General features: G+C 40.5%; 1 protein-coding gene across 14 annotated transcripts in view; it reads right to left on the bottom strand.

Moving 5' to 3' along the window:
• The window catches only part of Dnajc6 (DnaJ heat shock protein family (Hsp40) member C6), a 137,320-nt gene that overhangs the window by 42,096 nt on the left and 71,773 nt on the right, over positions 1 to 23,451 (bottom strand). For 8 of the 14 annotated variants that reach the window (XM_048351497.1, XM_048351486.1, XM_048351487.1 and 5 more), the window contains one exon: positions 50 to 200. In XM_048351497.1, the coding sequence (XP_048207454.1) occupies positions 50 to 183 (134 nt within the window). In that variant the 5' untranslated portion in view covers positions 184 to 200. Of the gene's footprint in view, positions 1 to 49; positions 201 to 5,728; positions 5,819 to 5,886; positions 6,022 to 8,366; positions 8,467 to 9,331; positions 9,347 to 23,451 lie in introns of those variants that run through there. The other 6 variants (XM_048351491.1, XM_048351489.1, XM_048351492.1 and 3 more) reach the window with 5 other exon arrangements.

Below are 23,451 nucleotides of genomic sequence, written 5' to 3'. Positions count from 1 at the left end.
AATGAGGTTCCACTAACCTAAACAACGAAGAATAGAAGAACACACTTACCTGGCCACAGATTGTATGACTCTAGAAGATGTGTCTTTGAGTGTGTCTTTCAAGTTGTCCTTTAGGTTACTAAAAAGCCTCCCTGCACCTCCTTTCACCATGTCAAAGAGACCTCCCCCATAGCTGGGCTCCATGTCTGGAGATGAGGCACCTGCCAAGAGAAAGGGGAAAAAAGGAGGAAATAGCACAGACTATGTCAAGAATGCAATCCTCTTCATTTCTACAGCTCTCACAGACCATCTTTGGGAGTCTTGGGCCTCAGAGTCAAGATTCTCCTCTCTCAATTTCCAGTGGTCTGGGATTATGGTCACTCACCAACCCAAATGTCTTCCTCTGTGCATTGTGCTTTGTTTTGTTTTGTGCCAGTCCTGGGGCTTGAAGTAAGGGCCTGGACATTATCCTTGAGCTTTTGAGCTCAAGGCTAATATAGATAGTGCACAACCCCTTGAACCACAGCTCCAGTTCCAGCTCTTTTTTTTTGGTGATTAATTGGAGATAAGAGTCTCACAAGACTTTTCTGGGTTGGCTTTGATCCTCAGATCTCAGCCTCCTTAGTAGTTTAGGATCAAAGGCATGAGCCGCTGGTGTCCAACTTCCTCTGTACATTTTTAAGTGTTACAATGCCACCCATGCTCTCCTCTGGCATCTCCAAGGTTTCCAGTGACAGAAACAAAGACTGCAGAGATGCAACCCCAGCTCCTGCCCCAAGAAAATGTCATCCCGTCCCCCATAGAACTTGGGGAAAGGCAAGAATCTATGTGGCTGCCATCCAGACTTCTTTGACCATTTCTGGCAGATTTTTTTAAGCTCTTGGCTTTCTAGAAAATAGGAACATGGATCCAATGGGCATGATAACCAACTATACCATGGAAAAGCTCACCGCCTTGACTTCCAGAACCACAGATTGCTTGACATGGTTGTCTATTTATCCTACTCTAGGGAAACTTCAGGGGAAAGGATGGACTTTCAAGAGAAATGTCTTAGACTTGAGGCATGGTATTTCTCCTTAAATATGGTATGACTGTGAGTTAATCAATTGTACACCTTTAGTATTCTTTCTGTCTCGAAAACTGGAACTAACTACAAACAAAATTCTTCACACATGGTAGAACTACAGTATTACCTCTTTAGGAATAACAGGATCAAATAAGACCATGTAGGTATGAATTTGAAGTAATGAGATCTTTTTAATGTTTTGGCCAATACTGGAGATTGAACACAGAGCCTTGCACTAGCCAGGCAAATAAATGCTCTATCATGTGAGTTGTGCCCAAGTCCTGAGATATTTAAAATGAGCAGGAAAATTAATTTTGATCCTTAGAAATTCAGCTGGAAAATTAATTTTGATCCTTGGAAATTCAGCTATCATTATAAATGAGTCTCCATGGACTTCATATCACAAAATGATCAAGAATCCAACTAGAGGAAGTAGCACTGTGGCTCAAGTGGTAGAGCACTAGTCTTGAGCTGAAGAACTCAGGGACAGCACCAGGCCCAGAGAGTTCAAGCCCCAGAACCGACAAAAAATAATAATAATAATCCAACTAGAAATAAAAATTTCACACACATACATAATTAAGTAAAATATATTTGAAACTTCTATGCCAAACATATCGGAAATCAAACAAAACCAACAGTGTCAAATTATGGGCTTTACCCAGATAATATATAAAGCACATATTTTAAATATGTTTGTGTCCATATTGGGGCATAAACTCAGGGCCTGGGTGCTGTCCTTTAGCTTTTTCACTCAAGGCTGTCATTCTGACACTGGAACTACAGCTCCACGTATGACTTTTTTGGTGGCTAATTGGAGATAACAGCATATGGACTTTCCTGTCAATGCTTCAAAGTGCAATCCTCAGATCTCAGCCTCCTGAGTAGTTTGGATTACAGGTGTGAGCCACCAGTGCCTGGCCATATTTTAAAGATTTTAAATACCAGATATAATATTCCATAGACCAGATATTTCCATAGACAATTGATTTGTATTCCCCTTCTGTGACTAGCTGGATATATATATAGCACAGAGCAAATGCATAACTGGTCAAAGTGCTGATTGTCTTACATAAAGAATAGAAACACTCATAGAAAATATTGCATAGGATTATGGACTGAAATCATGAGCAAAAATAAATCTTTCCTCCTTTAATATCAGGTGCCATGTCCCAGTGACAGAAAGCTGACTAGTATAACCAGAGCACATTACCATTGACAAGGGATACATTTTAATTACAAAGACACAGACAGATTGCTACAATGTTTGAGAAAGATTACCCATGCAAAACAGTAAGCAGAAGAAAGCAAGTATGGTATGTCTACATCAATACAAAACAAAGTAATTTCAAGACAAGGACTATTCATTACAGAAATAAAGAGGAATGTTTCATAATATTAAAAGGGCCAAATTTTTCCAAAGGGTATTATAATCCTAGTCTGGAACTAGTGGCTCATGCCTGTAATCCTAGCTACTTAGGAGGTTGAAATATAAGGATTGTGTTTTAAAGCCAGCCCAAGCAAGAAAGTCTGTAAGACTCTTATCTCCAATTAAGCACCAAAAAAGAATGCTAGCCTTAAGTGAAAAATTCAGTGCCCAGGCCCTGAGTCCAAGCCCCTTAACTGGCACCACAACAACAACAAAAATGATATAATCCTAAATGTGTAGGCACCTGAAAATTCAGCTTCAAAATACTTGAAACAAAAAGTGTACAGAACAGGAACAAAGTGACAGTCTTGCCAATACTGATGGTTCACACCTGTAATCCTAGTTATTCAGGAAGCTGAGAGCTGAGGGTCACAATTTGAAGCCTGTCTGAGTAGAAAGTCCAAGAGACTCTTATCTCCAGATAACCAGCGAAAAGCCAGGAGATGATAGGTTCAAGTAGTAGAGCACCATCCTTGATTGAAAAAGCCAGGTGAGAGCTCAAGACCTTGAGTTCAAGCTCCAGTACCAGAAAAAAATAAAATCCATCATAATAGAGGCAGATTTTTTAACCTCTCTCAATCATAATGATAGAATAGATAGCCAAAACATCAGTATATAGACTAATTAAAAATAGTATCTTAATCTGTCCATGTTATTATAATAAATTCCCTGAGGCTGAGTAATTTATAAACAATAAAAACTTGCTTCTTATTGATCTGGAAGCTAAGAAGTCCAAAAGCAAGGTAGTAACAGTATTGGTATCAAGTTAAAAATTTCCATTTCTTGTCATCTAGGTATACTGAGATGGCAGAAAAAAAAATGGAAAGACAAAAAGGAAAAAAAGGCCAAGAGACATCAAAGTCAAGGATATACATTAAAAGAAAAAGTACTGAAGCCGAACACCAGTTACCACTGTTCTGGAGACTGGGTTACACTCACTCAACATTGAAAGGTGGGTATTCTGGTGTCTACAGAACAAATGAGGAAGGAGGGGCACCCTGAGATAGCAAGTTCTGAGTCTGAAGACCACAGACAAGTGGACACACAGACACCACACTGGATACAGAACATCATGCTATTTCCTTGGGGCACTGGGAAGAAAGATGAAGCGGTATGTGAGAGATGGGTGAGTGAAACTAAAAGGTTAGTGATCCTGAGATCCCAACAGGCTTGAAGGTCAAGCTTAAGAGTATGAACATTCATGCCTTTGGACCCTACACTGACATAACCACAAGCAAAAACTAGGTACCAGAGCATATTTCTAAGAAGCTGTTTATAAATAAGATTAATATAGCTCAGATAAGTGGGTTAGCACTTCCCTAGGGATAGCAGATCCTTTAATGTACCAACCAGAGTTCCATTTCTGGGTACCTGAAGGAAAATGTAAGGCAGTACTTCAACATCTAATTCCAGATAAATGTGTAAGTGGGTATCTCGGTACTAAATCATGCCAAGCATACAAATGCTCACTGAGGCTCGGCAAACTCAGGGCAAGGACACATCTAAATGCTGACTCAACGGGGAATGCAGACACTCTGAAGATGAATCCTGGGATGGAAGAAAAAACATCCCACAGCATCTAGAGGAAAATCAACTTCCTAAGTGCAAAGAGAGCCTGCTAGTCCTTCATTTCCCTGGTCTCAAGGGCAAAGAAAAACCACTTCTATTTGTGGCAACTTCTGGCATAGACATACATTGTGGAGATATTCTACAAATGTCTGATACCTTCCTCTCAGTATAGAAAAACCCATCAGTGAGCAGGCTGGCTTTCATGCTTGGCCAGACTTCGTAAGCCACACAAATCTGGACTCTACATAGCAGACCTAAGCTAAATCCCATGTGTCAAAGGCACATCCTTACTTCTGAGTAGTGAAAGCTTGGGTCCCCCTTCACTCAAAAATGACTGTTCATGTGCTACTTTTTTAGAGTCAAAGGACCACTGCTAAAGAACTAGGAAAGGGGGGAAAAAAGGTGCTATAAGAACCAGACTATTGCCTCCCATACATGAAGCCCTGGGTTCAATTCCTTGGTACCACATATATAGAAAAAGCCAGAAGTGGTGCTGTGGCTCAAGTGATAGACTGCTATACTTGAGCAAAAAGAAGCCAGGGACCGTGTTTAGGCCCTAAGTTCAAACCAGGACTGGCAAATAAATAAATAAATAAATAAATAAATAAATAAATAAATAAATAAATAAATAAATAAAAGAAACAGGCTCCCCAAGCTAATTGTCACACCAATAATGCTAGCACTTGAAAGGCAAAGGCAGGAAGATAATGGGTTTCAGGCCAGCTTGGGTTGCATAGGAAGTTCAAGATCACCTTGGGCTATATAGTGAGATTCTATCTTAAAAGATGTGAAGGGGGGTAGCCTTAGTGAGCAACTAGTACTGGATATAAAACAATGACCTTCATTCCTTAATACCTTACAACATTGACTCTATGCCTGTTTCCTCAATTGCAAAATGGGAGTAGAAAATACTTTCCTACTAAGTACATGATAAGGCTTAAATTCCAGAATGATAGGGAATAGAAGAATCAAATTTGATATGATTATGAACATCTCTTGAACATGCTAAGAGTTGAAGTGTCATTCATTTATCCCCAACAAAATGTACTGATCACCAACTCTGCATCAACTCACACAGATTCTTGCACTAACGCTCACATTTACAGGACTCATCTGTGCTTTACATGTAACTCCTTCAGAGAATTTTTAGCAAGTGAATAAAACTGAGATATTCTGTGCAAAAAATAATAAAAGACTGATACGTGAGTTCTATCAACCAGAAGATGTCATAGATAATGTTGTCTTCTTCTTCCTATATGGGAAAGGGAAGAAGATCCTATAAGACAAAAAGAAACAGATGAGTGTGGGGAAGGAAGGGAAGGAAGGGAAGGGAGGGGAAAGGAAGGGAAAGGGGAAGACAGGGGAGGAGAGGAGGAGAGAGGAGAGGAGAAGGGGGAGGGGGATGGATAGGGGAGAAAAAGGAAGAGAAAGGAAATGAAGATGACAGGGAGAGAACATATGCACAAGAAGAAAAAAAACACAGAGAATGCTGTTTACTTTGGAACTACCATATTCAGGATAAATGCTACAAACTTGCTGTGTAGGCTTATGTAAAGAGAAAGCCTGAACTGTCTTCATCAGAAAATCCCTACAAAGATTAAACCTGTCATCCCTTAAGACACACTGTCACATTTACAACGTAGCCAGAAGTACAAGTTTGCAGGGCTGAATTAACTAAACCTCACTACTCAAAATGGGTTTCCAACTAGGTCTCAGATGACTTTTCCTCAACGGAAGACTCTTACTACACATGGATCTGAATCATACAGAGATCAAGAATCCCAGAAGTGGTCTCCAGAAGGAATCCTCTCCTGTAGCTCCATCTTGCCTGAAGCCAGCTTACCAAGAAGGGAATGGGGTCCCTCCCCAGCTCTCATCATCAGTAACTACTTGATCTGGCTGTCTTGCTTGATTAATTATGCTCCACTAATCCTGACAACACTAGCCAGGCTTCACTGTATATCATGACAGTTGAATCCTAAAATAAAAGCAAGATTAATGATATGACCTCAGTCAATCTGGGCATGAAGATCCATTAATTGGAAGTCACGGACTTAATTGAATTCTAGACATAGCACTGCTAGCTGCAATAAGTTTTCTGAGTCCTGTTTTATCACTCATAGGAAGAAAACTGAAATGTGCCAATGACAACTAAGCCAAATATTGGACATTACTAAGGAGACATAAAGTTATTTCCCTGGAACAACACTAGTTACAAACATCAGACTAGTCTGAAGTCATGCTGTGGGGTGTGAGGGAGGGGAAATCACCATCATGGCTACCATGGTCTCTGTCTTCTACATCCTCAAAAATGTTATATAACCTGCCTGGCTCTCAGCTTTGACATAATACTTGTTAACTAAATGAAATAACACACACACACACACACACACACACACACACACACACACACACACACGCTCAACAAGAAGTTGCCATTATCTTTATCCTATCTGCACATATCAGCAGCCAATATTATAAGAAGCCTGGGGACGGGGGAGCAGGGGAAGAAGCTGTACAGCTTCCCTTATTCAGGCTGCACCCTGAATGGCTACAGAAGCTACATAGAAAAATCAAGGCAGGAACTCACGGCTCACAACGATAACTCCAGCTACTCGGAAGGTTGAGATATGAGGTGTTCTGTTTGAAGCCAGAGATGGCAGGGAAGGAAAGTCCTTGAGACTCTTATCTCCAATTAATCACACACACACACACACACACACACACACACACACACACACACGGCCTCCCTGAATTCAAAGCAGCTTCTGCTTGCACTAGATACTTGGCCAATGCAGATTCCAGCATGTTCCTTCTGTTTCTTGCTGTATATTTGTGTGCTCATGTCTGCTCTTTGGACAAACACACACACACATATACACATATATGTATATGTACATATATACATATACATATATATATGTCCTCACCCAACACTGGTATGTGGTGTTGGCATCTTTACTACCCGGGAGCAAGGAGGAAGAGACATGTGCATAATATAATACATTATCTGAGGTATGTGGCAAGATAAGGTACATTAGGGAGGGGATGAGAAGTAAGATTGAAATGATGCTTGGTCCTCTGACGCAAAAAGACTTGGAGGCCAGACTAACGTTCAAGCAAGTAGTTGAAGGCATTCAGAATTATCTGGAAAGGTGTGCAGATGTTTTTGTGGGAAGACAAAGACAAAATTAATTGAAAATAAGCAAAAAAGAGCTTAGTGAGTAAACAGTACCCAGTTGACACATGTACCATGCATGCAGCAGGATGCTTTCCAGGGTACAGAGTTCAAGAAAGGATGCTTAAAGGAATTGAATTGACTCAAGGAGCCAAGTATTTCGGTTCACTTTTACACCACTGCAATCGTACTGAGAGGAAGCTAGATACAAACAGGAGCTTCCATCCTCTGGGAACTAGAGCACAAGTCTAGTTCCACCATCTTACTTAATTCTCATGGTCGGGGGGCCACATGGGTTTTATTATTATATGAGCAAACTGAAGCTTTGCTTTCTTTGTTTTTTGGCTGCTTAAAACAAATTTAAAAAAACATAAGGTGACTTACAGACAGCAGAACTGTATTTGTCTCAGTTCTAGCACTTGGGGAGTCCAGGTGACAGATTCAGGATCAAGTAAAGGATTGTTTCCTGGGTTCATTCACAGAGCCTTTCTCCTACGTTCTTGTATGGTAATGAGTTCCAGGTAAGCTAAACTGATTCTCAGAAGTCCATTTTTTCTAGTGGCCACTAATGCCACCCATGATGATTCTGACTCCTGACCCAATTAACATCCAAATGTCTCATTTCCAAAACTAGCACATTGGGGATTCGATTCCAGTATATAAATTTAATTTGTGTGAGTGTGTATGTGTGTGTGCATATACAAATATCTAGTCAATAGAAGGTCCCAAGACAAAAACCCATGTCCCCCAGGCAGGCCTCTTACCATATGTCTCACTCTAAAACCTGGGTTCTTTGTGTAACATTTAATTACTTCCTATGTATTTTAAGAGCCTTTCACATCAAAAGCAATAGATGCATTTAACAGCTATTCCAGGGCATAAAAGAAACAGACACAGGCCTGATGCCTACTCTGTATGATCTAAGGATATTTTTAAGACCAGACACCCTAGCAGGGGGAAACTGGTAAGCCCCAGTTGCTGGGAAGACACAAATTAATGAAAGCTTTGCTAAGTCTCCCACAAGCAGAAGAGGGCAGCTGTGTCCAGCTGTGCCTGTGGCCCCTCCCGTGAGCTCATAAAGGAAGGGAGGAAAGCAGCTCACCGTGCTTTTTCTTCAATTAGCCTCTTTCAACACTCAATCCCACCTCCCCCACAGGCACACGGTCTCCAGGGCCAGAAGCTGCTCAGACTTTGATTCTCATGTTCACCAATCACAGGCTCAAATATTCCAGGTGGCTGCAGAGCCTGAGAGGAGCAAAGAACTATATGCAAATGTGCTCTCCATCCTCCCCAAAGAACCATTCTGCAGGGTGGAAAGCTCCCTCTTGTCAAGTCCCTTTGAGGCAGAAAGCACATTCACACTAACAAGCTCAGGGTCCCAGCCTTCTTTCCTTTGAGAAGCCTTTGACCAAAAGACCTAATAAGTCATTAGTGGCATTTGGTCACCCCTGGTGCCTTTTAGACACCAGGTAACATGATCAGAGCTCACAGATCCTGAGATTTCAGAGACAGGTACTGACAAGCACAAAAGAGCTCTGAGGGAAAAGGCCAGAGACCAGTGCTTTCCATCATGCGCACTGTGTCCTCTGCAAAATTCAATGAATGGGAAGGATGCGTTGGCAGGTGCACCACAGGGGTTTGGTTACCTTCTTTTAAAGGAGGCCATGAGGCTTATTCATGACTTTTGTGTACACTGGAAGAAAGTGACTGCAGCCCTTCAGTTCTGAAGAGGTAACCTAGACAAGACCATTTCTGAACAGCCACACAGAACACAATCACACAGAGCCCCCCAGAGAAACTGATCTTCTCCTGATCCCCCAGTGTGTTAGGTGCAAGCAAGACGTCAAACATGCCATCTCATTTCACCCTTGCAATGACCTGCAACAAAGGTCAAGTCAGTTCCTCTCTATGACTGCAGAAATGAGGCCCGGAGAATTGAGATATCCCATCCCTGCTAAGGGACCTGCAAGTAAATAGGCAAGGGCTTCCCAAAATGAAGCATCAGATCTGATTCTAATCACCCTGATGTTTACATAGCCAAGCCATTACACCCAAATAGCCTGGGCATCTATTAAAAACAAGATTTTCTAGACAAGTGCCAGTGACTCACCTATAATCCTAAACTACTCAGAAGGCTGACATCTGGAGGATTGTAGTTCAAGGCTAGCCTGAGCAGAAAAGTTGGCAAGACTCCATCTGCAAAATAACTAGCAATAATCCAGACTAGATGTGTGGCTCAAGTTGGTAGAGCACTAGCAGAGCAAGTAAGCTGCAAAAGCCTGAGGCCTGGACTTCAAACCCTGATAATTAGATTTCCAGGTTTTTTCTTTTTATCTGAATCCAAATTCCTGTAGTCTAAGCCCAAAGTCCTATTTTCCAATGCCTCTAAGGATTGATAAATAGGGAAATATGGTAACACAGCCACAGCCCTTATAGACCTTACCAAGAACAACCATGTCTAAAATGAAGGTCAAGTAGGGCTTCGAGAAGAGCTGCAGAGGAGATACCATTTACTGAACATGTTTTCTCTGCCAGCTGCTTTACACAGGTAATCACGTTTAATCCTTGTATCAATCTGCTGAGATGGATATTCTCATGTCCATTCCACAGAGAAGGGATTTGAGGCTCAGTAAAGTTAAATAATTAGAAAAAGGTCACATATCTAATAAAGAGCAGAGTCAGAATATGATCCAGGTCTGTTTGGCCCCAAATCCTGACCATTACCCAGTTGTCTTGTAACCTTTAAACAGAAGCAACTTGGTCCAAATGCTCCTAGCAAGCAATGTGTCAGAGCTAAACACTGCCTGTACAGACTGTATGCACAGAGCAGTAATACTCGTATTATATTCTGCAACACAAAATAACAAATAGTAGCTAAAGCCAGCTGACACTGTAGGATCTGCAATGTGCTTTCCAGCCCTGTGAGGTACAAACCATTAATGTCCTTATTTTGTGGATATGGAAACAGGTAGAGAGAGGCTAACTTTTTTGCTGAAGTCATGCAATCAATACAGGCTAAGTATTCAGCCTCACACACCCAGTTGTTGAATGAGAGCACATGGAGAACAGTCAGGAAGCTGCAACTTTGCTGACTGTTTCTTTAGAAAAACTTCCTGAACCTTCATGGGCCTGATCTATCATCCCTACGATGGGATAACCATATCTGCTTTGTTCTGTTGTTCTGAAGATCAGAGATCAATCCCTGTAAACACACCTGCTGTTGTGCCTGGCCTCATGTGTGAGTTGAGCTCCTCTAGCAGGAAGATTCTGTGACAGGTGGTAGTAGGGAAACAGAAGAAGGCACATAGTTAGATGACCAGGAAATGGGAACAGAGAGGCATAAGAGGCCATGTGGGAAGGACAGACTTTTGTGCAGGGAATGGCTACGGCTCAAAGGAGAGATCAGGAAGTGCAAGGAAAGCTATATGGAGTTTCAATGGTGAGTGAGGTTGAACAGGCTAATGTGAGCAGATGGGAGAAGGAAATCTGGGGCGAGTCAGTCAGACCCCACCTTTGGTATCAAACCTAGACCTATTCACACACTTCAGATCAAGCAATTCAGAAGATTCTCTTTGCCACCCTCACATTTTATACAGAATCCAAATTGAATGTAGAGTTCCCACCTATCCAAGAGACAGCAGAGGGGGGTTGGGGGCAAGAGAAGAGGAAGAGGAGAAAGACAAAGACACAGATTCATTTACAAAACAAAGAGATCTTAAGTTACCTAGGGAAGTGGAAACCAGGTACACAAAAATAGACACTGGGTCTCTTTGAATATAATATAATTTGTTTCATACAATAGAGCACAGAAATATGTAATTATTCTATATAATTACAAATACAAACTTTAAAACAACTCTTCCAAAGTGAAAGCAAAATGAAATCAACTAAGCATGGATATGATGATAGAACACCAACACGCAGAGGAAATATTCCTAATGTCTTTATCATACAAAGTAATTCTACTCTCCAAACTCTGTAATCTAATAAAAACCAATGAATGAGTGTATATTAACTAAATTTTCAATAAGTAACTCTCCAATGAAAATATATACAGCCTCCCTTCCCACCACAAAATGCAAAGGACTTTTAAACTATTTTGACTAATATTTATATTGCTATTCTGTGGCTGTTACATGGCATAAAAACAAGTAAGTAATTATATTAGGTGTAATTGAGAATCAGGATTTTTAGCATATAAGAAAACAGTATTGGGCTGGGGATATGGCCTAGTGGCAAGAGTGCCTGCCTCATATACATGAGGCCCTGGGTTCGATTCCCCAGCACCACATATACAGAAAATGGCCAGAAGTGGCGCTGTGGCTCAAATGGCAGAGTGCTAGCCTTGAGCAAAAAGAAGCCAGGGACAGTGCTCAGGCCCTGAGTCCAAGCCCCAGGACTGGCCAAAAAAAAAAAAAGAAAACAGTATTATTAAGAATCCATGAAGGCTGGGGATATGGCCTAGTGGCAAGAGAGCTTGCCTCGTATACATGAGGCCCTGGGTTCGATTCCCCAGCACCACATACACAGAAAACGGCCAGAAGTGGCGCTGTGGCTCAAGTGGCAGAGTGCTAGCCTTGAGCAAAAAGAAGCCAGGGACAGTGCTCAGGCCCTGAGTCCAAGTCCCAGGACTGGCCAAAAAAAGAATCCATGAAATATTTTATCTTAAAAAAAAAAAACTGTAATTTTGGCTGTGTACTGGTAGCTCATGCCTATAATCTCAGCTACTCAGGAGGTTGATATCTGAGGATTGTGATTTGAAGCCAGCCTGGGAAGGAAAGTTTGTAAGTCTCTTATCCTCAGTAAACTACTACTCAGAGAAATCCAGAAGTGGTGCTGTGATACAGCACAAGTGGTAAAGCACTCACCTTGAGAAAAATGAAGCTCAAGGACACTGCCCAGGCCCTGAGTTTAAGCCTCAGTACTGGCACTCGCTCATGTGCACACATATACACACACACACACACCAAAAACAAGAAAGAAAGACAGAAAGAAAGGAAGAAAGAAAGAAAGAAAGAAAGAAAGAAAGAAAGAAAGAAAGAAAGAAAGAAAGAAAGAAAGAAAGGAATGTGCACTTCTGTCCACTGAAAAATCCCAGATACTACCACCCAAAAGTAGCACACACTCCTCACACATGGGCAGTGGTACTCTCAACGGAATAAAGGTTCTTTTAAAAGTAGCTGGTTCTAAGATTCGTGCAGCAAGGCACAGATAAGTCCTAATATAAGAAAGCAAGAGAAAGAACAAAGATTACCAGGGTATATCAAAAGACTCTGAGTCCAAAAATAGGTACATCTGGGAATCAATAAAAATAACTGCAGTTGATTAAAACATAGCTAGATGTTTTAAAGCATAGCTTGGTGCCTGGATCATCCCTGTAATCCTAGCTACCCAAGAGATTGAGATCTGAGAATCATGGTTCGAAGCCACCCTGGACAGAAAAGTCCATGAGACTCTTAACCACAAAAGCCAGAGGTGGAGCTGTGGTTCTGTGGTAGAGCACTAGCCTTGAGCTCAGAGATGGCACCCAGCCCCAGAATTCAAGCCCAGGACTAGAAAACCACAAAAATAAAAACCATAAATTCATATTATCATAACAATAAAGAGAGGGAAAGAAAGACTTCATTAGTCCCCCTTAGAAAAACTAGGGAGCCTATTTCTCTCTCTCTGTGTGTGTGTGTGTGTGTGTGTGTGTGTGTGTGTGTGTGTGTGTATTAATTGTAGAGCTTGAACTCAGGGCCTGGGCACTGTACTTGAGCTCCTCTGCCCAAAGCTATTTCTCTACTGCTTTGAGCCACAGCTCCACTTCTGTTTCCTGAGTGGTTAATTGGAGATAAGAGTTTCACAGGGTTTTTTCTGCCTGGGCTAGCTTTGAACCATAATACTCTCCTGAGTAGCTGGGATTACAGGCATGAGTCACCAGCACCTGGCTTAGGGAGGCTATTTCTAATTTTTGAAATAATAAAGTATCAAAGCTTTTTCTTGCCTTTCTATATATAAAACTGTACTTCAGGAAAACCAAATACTTCATGAATAGGTAAGGGTTCTTCAGAAATATTCCAAATAAAATAAAATAGTGGGGATAGGCAATAATCATAAGAACAGTGTCAATCACACATTATGTATTCTAGACAACTCATTAGGCAGTTTTCCAAAAAGAAAATTCAATTTGAATCTTCATCTGATCAAATCTCTAGATCTAGCAACCAAAACATAGGAGACAGAGGAATGGCTTAAATGACACCACAGAGATGCAGTCAGAAAAACAAAAACTTTAGGAAAAGCATGACCTTGTTTGTTTTTCAACAAGATTGCAAGAGGACAAGAGGGGGGAGGAGAAGAGGAACAAGGGGGAGAAGGAGGAGGGGGACCAAGGGGGGGGGGAGGGAGGAGGAGGAGCAGGAGGAGGAGGAGGCAGGGGACGAGGAGGAGGAGGAAGAAGAGGAGGAAGAGGAGGAGGAGGAGGAGGAGGAGGCAGCAGGGGACAAGGAGGAGGAGGAAGAAGAGGAGGAAGAGGAAGAGGAAGAAGAGGAGGAGGAGGAGGAGGAGGGGAACTTAATAGGCTGCTTATTTGATGAAATTAAGAACAATTGGTATTTTAAATGAGATGAGAATATCCTGATGTTTTTAAAAAGATACATTCATATTTTCGAGACATGCTGAAATGTTTAAGATGACATGTTACTGTGGTTGAGACCTACTTCACAATGATCTGGAAGGGCAGGTTCAGCTGTAGAACAGAGGAAAGAAATTACAAGTAGATCATTGTTAACACTGAGTAATAGGGACGTGGATTTCTGCTTTCAACTATGTTTCACCTTCCTACTTTTATACTACTTTTTTATCCTACTTTTATATAAATTAGAAATTTACATGTATATGCACATATATTTACAAATATAGAGATATGCTATATAAATTTGAATACATGTGTATATAAATTAATCCACCTTTTGGTACTCCCAACCCTATATGTCAGTTTAATGTCTTATTGTAGTAGTCTCTTAACTGGATGTGTCTGCCTTCATCTCTGTCTCTTTCAAGTCTGGTTAATTGATACAAATGTGTTTTTTTAATAGTAAATAATACAAGGCATGATGTTCTGCTGCATAAAGTTTTCTAAGGATTTCCCATTTTGCTTAGAGTGAAACCAAAGTTTTTATTATAGCTTTCTAGATTCTGTAATGTTGCACTGATTGGCCTCTGTATATCTCTGGTGTACCTGCTACCTCTCCATTTCTCTTCTTGCTGCAGCCACACCATTCCTTTATTCAAGACCTTTGTGATTACAATTTGACCTATCAGTCACTCAAAGACACCTAGAAAGATTTAGATCCAGGAGATCTAGGAAGTTGCTTCATACTAGTTTATTTTTCTTCATGGCTTTTTTTCTTTCTTTTTTTGTTTTTTTTTTTGGCCAGTCCTGGGCCTTGGACTCAGGGCCTGAGCACCATCCCTGGCTGCTTCATGTGTAGGAGGCAAGCACTCTTGCCACTAGGCCATATTCCCAGCCCCTTTTTTTCTTGACATACTAAAAATTCCAAAAAATCAGAGTTTCCTTTGGGTGCTGTTATTACCCAGAATTACCTCAATAAATAATTGTTAATTCTAACCTTAATGCTGTGCAGTGTGCTGAGCATAGGAAGAGGGGGAGAAAGAACCACAGTATAAAATGCTTGTATATCCTTTAAGACATAGGAGTGTTGGGACTGGGTGGTAGGGTGCTTGCCTAGCATGCATGAAGCCCTGGGTTCAGTTCCTCAGTACCACATAAACAGAAAAAGTCAGAAGTAATGCTGTGGCTCAAATGATAGAGTGCTAGCCTTAAGCAAAAGAAGCTCAGGGATAGTGTCCAGGCCCTGAGTTCAAGCCCCAGGACTGGCAAAACGAAAAAAAAAAAAAGACCTATGAGTCTCATCTTATATGGAGGGTCTCAACCTGTACACAATAGGTCTTTCAAAGTTTGTCTACATTAATTCACATAACCTTTTATGATGTCTATATCTATAACTTCTAGTTGAAGAAACTTAACCACTACACTTTTAGCCACTTAAGACAGTTGTTTCCTCCTGAGTTAGTATAAAACTCTCCCTGCACAAACTAATACTGTATATACAATACAAAAGGCAATCATTTTCCGATAGATCCTTTGAATAAAAGGATATTTAAAAATGTGGAATAAGAGTAGAAAGAATTCATTGAATTGAAAACCATCTCTCTTATTGAGCCACACAAGCCTGACATAGAAGGTTATGGGGTGAAGAAATACATATATATATATATATATACACACATATACATACATATATATGTCACTTTTTTTCTCTCCCTGTTCTGTGGCAAAACTCACCTTTCTAGACACCTGCTTCCAGCCACTACCTTAATTCAAGCCATTTCTATCTCACCTCTTAATTGTACTCTGCTTTATTCCCCTGCACCTAGCCTTGGACCCCTCTCCTAGCCTCTCCAGAACAAGGTTGTTAAAACTCAAATCTGATCTTACCAATCCCATCTCTAAAAAATTTCAGTGGGCCATCCATCCTCCAACCTTTTGGTCCAGTCCCAGGGAAACTCCTAGAGTTCTCCCAATGGCCTGTGCTCTCATTTTCTTCTGGAATCTTTCACATTCTTGCCTAGGTATCTTCTGCTTTCTCAAAAGTGCCTTTGCCTTCTCCTTCCCGCAGCAATGCTGTGTGTTGCATGCATAATATGGGCTTTATCCCAGGAAATCTATTCTAAAAAGACACATTATTCACCACCTTGCCAGAGGCTGTCAAGCTTAAGCGTTTTGTTGTCTGTGTTCTACCAGTTCTTCTGTCAAATGTGGTTACATCTTAGGCTTGCAGTTTTCATGTCTGCCTTGAAACTTTTGCAAGTATAATCTCATCTGGGAGTCTTTTGACATCGTTTTATTATAGTGCTCTTCAAAGAAGAGATAGTTACATTAACTTAACAATAAAATTGCCAGCTTTTGCTCAATTACCTAATCCAAGAGATTCTAAATTTATCTTTAGTAGATATTCATTATCTATGGGTAATGAATGAATCAGATACAGGCATGGATGAAACATTGGCTACTTTGCATAGTGATTTTTATTCACTGATATGCTTTTTATTTTTAAGAAGACTGTAAACAATTCATAATAATGATTTTTCTAGGTTCTGCCTTTAGTAGAGTATAATCAAACACAAGATAACTCTGAGGACTAAAGCTGGAAAGAGATAATCAAACATTCCCCAGGAATTCTGGTTTAAATGACACTACAGAAAGCATTCTTAACGTGGAGATGGGACCCAATTTTCAGAGATCTCCTTAAATATTAACTATACCAATGGTCAGAACAACCCTAAGTCATATCTCTAAAGGTGCCACTCTTGCTTCTGAAGATTTGAAAGTTACGATGTTTTTCAGGAGTTCCCACTATTTGTACAGGTAACATCTGAGTGACAGTTCCTGTGACTCCCTAGCTATGTCATGACCTTGTGCAAATCCCTTAACCTTCACAAGCTTCCATCTTCTTACCCAAATAAAGATGTTTAAATCATCTCATAAAGCAATTATAAAAAATAAAGTAAAATAATGTCTGTAGAAGTCTCTACAAACTAAAAATAAGTCATCTATGGATTTTATTCACCGTCAGTGCCAAAGAGCAATATAATCAGAAGATAAAGCTCTTCCCAAAGCCTTAGTTTTCTACCCAAGTGTCTGTTTATTTCACCAAGCTGTTATTTTTACTGTAACTGAGAACATATCAAAAGAATCGATGTCCAGCCCAGGCAAGGAACAGGTACAAAATGTACTTTTAAATTCCCACAATTAAATTTTAGGTTTGTGTTCTTCTTGTTTGCTTTTCCAAATAATCTTTTGGTATGTTAAAAATCTTCAATATGGGCAGCTGAATTAACATGAGATTAAGAACCCAGTGCCCCACTGGAACAATGTTCAAATCAGATGGTTATTACAGGACTATAGCCAGTTGGTACACATCTACGAGGCTATCGCCACTGGAAATAAAAGAATCTGCTATTATTTTCATAGCAGCTCAATTCCTTGGTCAGCAGAATAGCCCCTGAGCACCCTCCAATTTTCTACAAATTCTAGATTTGAGATTCTTTTAAAATAATCTGGTTTCCAACCCAAGTGCTTGAGTGAATTTTAAGAGGGAAGAATGATCTAAATATTTTTAAAGCATTGCTAATATAGAAAGCACACTGTTTACTTATACTCACAGCTCTGGAGTGCCTAAAAGAATTGTGACATGAGCACTGTTGATTTTACCACATCCAAAGGTAAACTCTATGAAATGAAAGAAAACAGCACTCCATTAAGGAAGTTGCTAGCGACTCTTTAGAAGATGTCTACTAAGCACAGGAGAATTTCTTAAGTGTGAAGACATTTTTTTTTTTGCCAGTCCTGGGCCTTGGACTCAGGGCCTGAGCACTGTCCTTGGCTTCTTTTTGCTCAAGGCTAGCACTCTGCCACTTGAGCCACAGCGCCACTTCTGGCTGTTTTCTGTATATGTGGTGCTGGGGAATTGAACCCAGGGCTTCATGTATCCGAGGCAAGCACTCTTGCCACTAGGCCATATTCCCAGCCCTTGAAGACATTTGCTGTTACAGCCTCATTGAAGCATGTCTAAAAATAGTCATTAATTCTTGGGGAGGTGAAGGGTACTGTTGACAATCTCCCCTCCTGTAACAAGACTTAAGATATATAAGGTTCAAATGTGGCCCTTGTTTAATTTCTTGAAGTTTTTGTTTCCTTACTGAGGAATATGCTTTGCTGTTCCTTTTTGTATGGTGGATCATTACCTACACTCAGCAGATCCCATTGGTAAGTACTTCCCATTCAAAAAGTGTAGTTCTTCTCTCCCTACCACTACCACCCCACCATTCTTCAGACATTTGTTATTCAGGACTATCTAGGTTTCCAGTCTGCCTCTTTTGGTATATATGTCCAGGTTTAGGTTGGAGAATAGAGTTTGCCATAGAGACATGTTTTCTTCATAGAGTATCTCATTGTTGTATGTGCAACCTATCTACTACTAATAAAAATAAATAAATAAAATTTAAGAAGCAAGGTGCCCTATTAACATATATTAGGAAAGCCAGTGAACAACCAGAGCCTAAGGTCTGTAAGTACAAGAAGACCAGCAAACAAGCCTGGCATCAGTGCCCAAGATATGCTGAGAAACCCTAGAATATCAGAAAATGGAAGGCCAGGTACCAGTGGCTCATGTCTGTAATCCTAGCTACTCAGGACGCTGCAATTTGAGAATCACAGTTAGAAGCCAGCATGGGCATAAAAGTCCCTGTGAGATTCTTATCCCCAGTTAATCACTCAAAAACTGGAAATGTTGCTGTGGCTCAAAGTGGTAGGGTACTAGCCTTAAGCAAAAAGAGCTCAGGGACAGTGCCCAAACCCTGAGTTCAAGTCTCATGACAAAACAGAGAGAGAGACAGAGAGAGAGAGAGAGAGAGAGAGAGAGAGAGAGAGAGAGAGAGAGAGAGAGAGACAGAGAAAGTCTAACCCAACCAAAGTAGTCAAATAAAGATTTTCAGCTTGGAATGGAGCTGTGGCTCAAATGGTAGAGCACTTGCCCATTAATGCAAGGCTCTGAATTCAATTATCTTTGCAAAACCAAATCTCAGCTCTACTGTATGTACCTGTAAGTTGACTGTGCCTCAGTTTCCTCATGCACCAACAACAAAAAAATATCCCAAGGAGCACTGCTGACAGAAAAACAATATCCATTGCTAATTTGGTCATAAGTATTTTGTCTCACCTGAGCTCACATTGGGATGTCAGACCTGTCCAGGCAACATACATCCTTTTAAAACACTACCTACTCAGGGTACAATTAAAAGTTTCTATTTATTATGAGGACCATTGAAGTACTTTATGGAGTGTTAATAAGAAATTCTCCATGGTTTCGCTCATTGGAATCAATTAGTACTTGTCTAGGATAGTCCTAGCAGAAGAGCACTATAGCTCAATAGCAACGTACACATGATCACATAAGATGATGCTAAGTTAAAGTAACTACAAGACTTGGAAATAAGTGGTTTACCTTTGTTATCATTTTCAAAATACCACATGAAATTATACCTTTTTCTTTTGTTTTTCTTCCCCGTGGTTTTACCCCTGATGGCTCTGTAACTGACTTTGGTACACTGGGTATTGTATGTACATTTATTGGAATTAGGGAAGGGGAACACCAAAATTGAGAGACCATGGGTGAAAGGTGAACCAATGCAACAGCAATACTTACAAGACAATATGCTGTAAATCAACTGTACAACTCGGGGGAGAATAGGGAGGGAACCTGAGAGGGAGGCAGGTGGGAGAAAAAGGAGGAGGAGGTAATAAGTTTGATAAGAAATGTACTCACTGACTTATGTATGAAACTGTAACCCCTCTGTACATCACTTTGACAATAAATAAATAAGTTAATTTAAAAAATTCTGACTCATGGGCTGGGGATATGGCCTAGTGGCAAGAGTGCCTGCCTCATATACATGAGGCCCTGGGTTCGATTCCCCAGCACCACATATACAGAAAATGGCCAGAAGTGGCGCTGTGGCTCAAGTGGCAGAGTGCTAGCCTTGAGCAAAAAGAAGCCAGGGACAGTGCTCAGGCCCAGAGTCCAAGCCCCAAGACTGGCCAAAAAAAAAAAAAAAGTTCTGACTCATCCCCCCCCCCCCAAGGTAAGTGAGCAATGACCCTAGGCCACAGCACATACAGGTAAATAGCAGTTTCATTATGAAGCTGTTTTGTGACATAGGAAAGCTATTTTATCTCTCTGAAAATTTTGGTCTTTGGACTAAGAATGAATAATAGTACCTGGCCTCCAGAAGGCATCTATGAATTATTAGATACTGAATGTAAAGTTTTAAATACACCCCACCAAATAAATAGAATGCCCCCCCCCACACACACAACTGACAGGTGTTTCTACCATTGTGACCTCTCCTCACCAAAGATTCTGACGCTCAGGACATGCTGGAATTCTAAGAAATCCTAGAAGGTCCTGCTTTACATTCTTTCCTGGAAATGGAACTTTTTACGCCTGAGAAGTCAGTGGCTGAGGCCTGTTTCCTGGTACTGAAATAGGAAAGTGTGGCAGAGGCTGATATTTAACAAGAAAAATCCATTTTCCCCTTCTTAGGAATAGTTTCAGTTGGTCACATAACATCCTCCAATGAAAAGACTACATTTCCCAGGCTTCCATTCAGCTGGGAAATGAGCCTGGGATTAATTCTGACCAATTAGATATAAGTTGATGTGTAAATACGACGTTCAGATTGTTTCTGGAGAGTTGTGTCCATCTTCTTTGCTTTCACATTGACTAGAAAACAAATATAATGGCTGTTCATCTTAGATAGTGAAATAACGTCCTAAGAATGAACAAGAAGGACAAAAGGAGCTTGAAACTCTTCTAGAGACAATCATTCCAGATCAGACTTTTATAAGATTAAGAAATAAGCAGAGCACAGAGAAGTACCTGATCCAGATTGAGAGGGTCTAGTAAAGGCTTCCTTGAGGCTTTTATCTGTTTAAGCTGTGGTTGTTTGTGATGGCTTTAAAAAAAAAAAATCATTGTCAAGGTGATGTACAGAGGGGTTGCAGTTTCATACATAAGGTAGTAGTACATTTCTTGCCATATTTGTTACTCCTCCGTCGTTTTTCTCCCACCTTCTTTCCCCTCAAGTTCTCCCCTGACAAGTTGTAGAGTTAATTTCCAACATATTGTCTTGTGAGTGAGTATCACTATTGCATTGGTTTGCCCTTTATCCTTTGTCTCACCATTTTGTTGTTATCCTTCCCTTCCCTAATTCAGATACATGCATCCAAACCCATAGTCTCATAAATATAGTCAACAATGTTGAGAAGTGAAAGAGAATGGCAGAATGTGGCTGAGGGTTATAACATGTCTTTTGCAGAATTAAACATCCTCTATAGGACTCTGGGCATTCAACCCAAATGTGGAATATTGAGGTCAGAGGAGCGAGAGGGACAGTGGCCTGCTGGAGAGTGGCCATTAAAAGAATCACTAGGGCAATGTAAGGTCAAAAAAACCCATCTCATGAGCAAAGTCTGGAAGAATTAGAAGTAGAAAGGTAAGCCAAGTGACAAGATAAGGTTTCAAGTAACCCAAGGGTAAAATGAACAGGGCTCTTCTCTTTGTACTCAAATTTCCTCATTTGTAAAATAAATAGGTAAAACCAGAAAAAGCACATTAGCTAGACTATGACAGGTCAAACAGACACAAAGGAACTTAGGTTGCACCAAAGGTCAGAAAGAAGGCCAACACCAATGTATATTGCACTAGGGGAAGATTCCACTGAACATCAAAAGAAAGTTCATAGCACTGTTTCTTGTTCAGCCAAAGCGATCTTCCAAAGTTCAGAGCTGCCTGACTAGAGGATGCAATTAGAGGCCGGACATAGAGATACGGGTCCTCAGAGGCAATGCTGAGTCTTGAGGCTTCAAAGGACCAAGGAGTTAAATTAATAGTTCCCTAGAGACTCAGTTCCTTACAGGCTGATCAGAAAAGTGGGCTTCAGGAAGTGGCACTGTGGCTCTAAGTGGTAGAGCGCTAGCCTTGAGAGAAAGAGCTCAAGGATAGTACCCAGGCTCTGAGTTCAAGGTCCATGACTGAAGAGAGAGAGAGAGAGAGAGAGAGAGAGAGAGAGAGAGAGAGAGAGAGAGAGAGAGAGAGAGAGAGAGAGAAGTGGGCTTTGTAATTAACAATCCTGGCTTTGAATCTTGGTTATGGTTTTCCTGGTTACATGATCCTGAACAGTTATTTGTTTTCTTTTGAGCTTGGGTTTTCTCATTTTTGAAAATGGGATAGTAAAACAAGACTGAAATACATTCTATTTAAAAGGATAATACATAGGAAGCACATGACACAGTTCTAGGTTTATAGTTATTTATAGTCATCTTAATCTAATTAGCTTTATAACTGAAGGAAGAAAAAGAAAAATGTAAGAAGCGTAGAAGAGTTAGCCACCCTGGTGGAAGCATGGGTAGGGAGAGGGCTTGAATTTGTTAACTTGGAAGGAAGCTGCACAGCCAAAATAAGCCAGGGTTTGCCACATCGATGTGGTAGAAGTAAAGATGTGATTAAAAGCCACTAAAAGGCAGGAGGAGGAGGGCTGGTAACTCACCAGAAAGTAGGGAAGGACTTTCATCCAGACACTCATGCATACATTGAACATTTACTATCTGTGAAGGCAAAATAAGGAACATGGTATGGTAAGGAAAATACAGAGTATAAGCAGGTCACAGAGAAGCAGCACTTAACTCAGACTGAGAGGATCTGGGAAAGGCTTGCAAAGGAAAGGATATCTAACTCAAAACCTAAACTATGGACTCAGAGGTGCCTGGGGATGAAAAGTGGGAGAGAGCTCAAGTTGTTGGTATTTCTAAAACCCCCTCTCATTTCTCCTTTAAAATTCTCACATTCTAAGGGAAACAAGATTTATAAGTGCTTTCCAATTCAAAGGTGCTAAAATTTTAGCTTCGAATAAAAAGCCAAGATTAAATAAATGCTCTAGACCCTGGGGTTAAGGTGGTTTTATGTGACTGTCAATGGTTCTTTGCTTTTTTGTTGTTTTTGTTTCATTGTTGTTTGTTTGTCTTTTGAGACAGTCAGGCTATGTAGCCTAGATTGGGCTCAAACTCATAATCTTCTGCCTCTGCCTCTTGTCTCCTGTGTGCCAGGATTACAGGTGTGTATCACCATGCCCAACTAGTATATTTTTAAAAGAATAGTCTTAGCTGTGGGCATGGCAAGGAAAGAGCAACATAAGGCTTCCTTATGGTTTTAGACATGCTCAGTATCGTGACCATGGTGGTGGATTTTAGAACCTCACAGGGGATCAAATACTAAAGAACTTAATACACACTCTTAAGTACAAGTAAAGCTAGGGGACACTGAAGAAAAATTAACCAATGTCAATACCGAGATGTGATAGTACACTAGAGTTTTGTGAAATATTACCATTGAGAGAAATAGGCAGAGTTTGTATGTGTAATAATTTTCACAACTGCAAGTGAAAGTATTCTAATAAAATTTCGGTTATAGAAGTAGTGATAGAAAAAAAAAACAGTCACACAAAATTATAATACTGACATGTAAGTTCATTACAAAATTTTAGTAAAACACATTCTAAAAATTAATGGTACTCTTTTACCCAAATGCTCTTTCATAACATTCCTTC

The sequence above is a fragment of the Perognathus longimembris genome, chromosome 7 (genome assembly GCF_023159225.1).
Source record: "Perognathus longimembris pacificus isolate PPM17 chromosome 7, ASM2315922v1, whole genome shotgun sequence".
In the NCBI taxonomy this organism is placed as follows: Eukaryota; Metazoa; Chordata; class Mammalia; order Rodentia; family Heteromyidae; genus Perognathus; species Perognathus longimembris.
The sequence above is the reverse complement of the archived record's forward strand: the minus strand, read 5'-3'. Positions and strand labels throughout refer to the sequence as shown.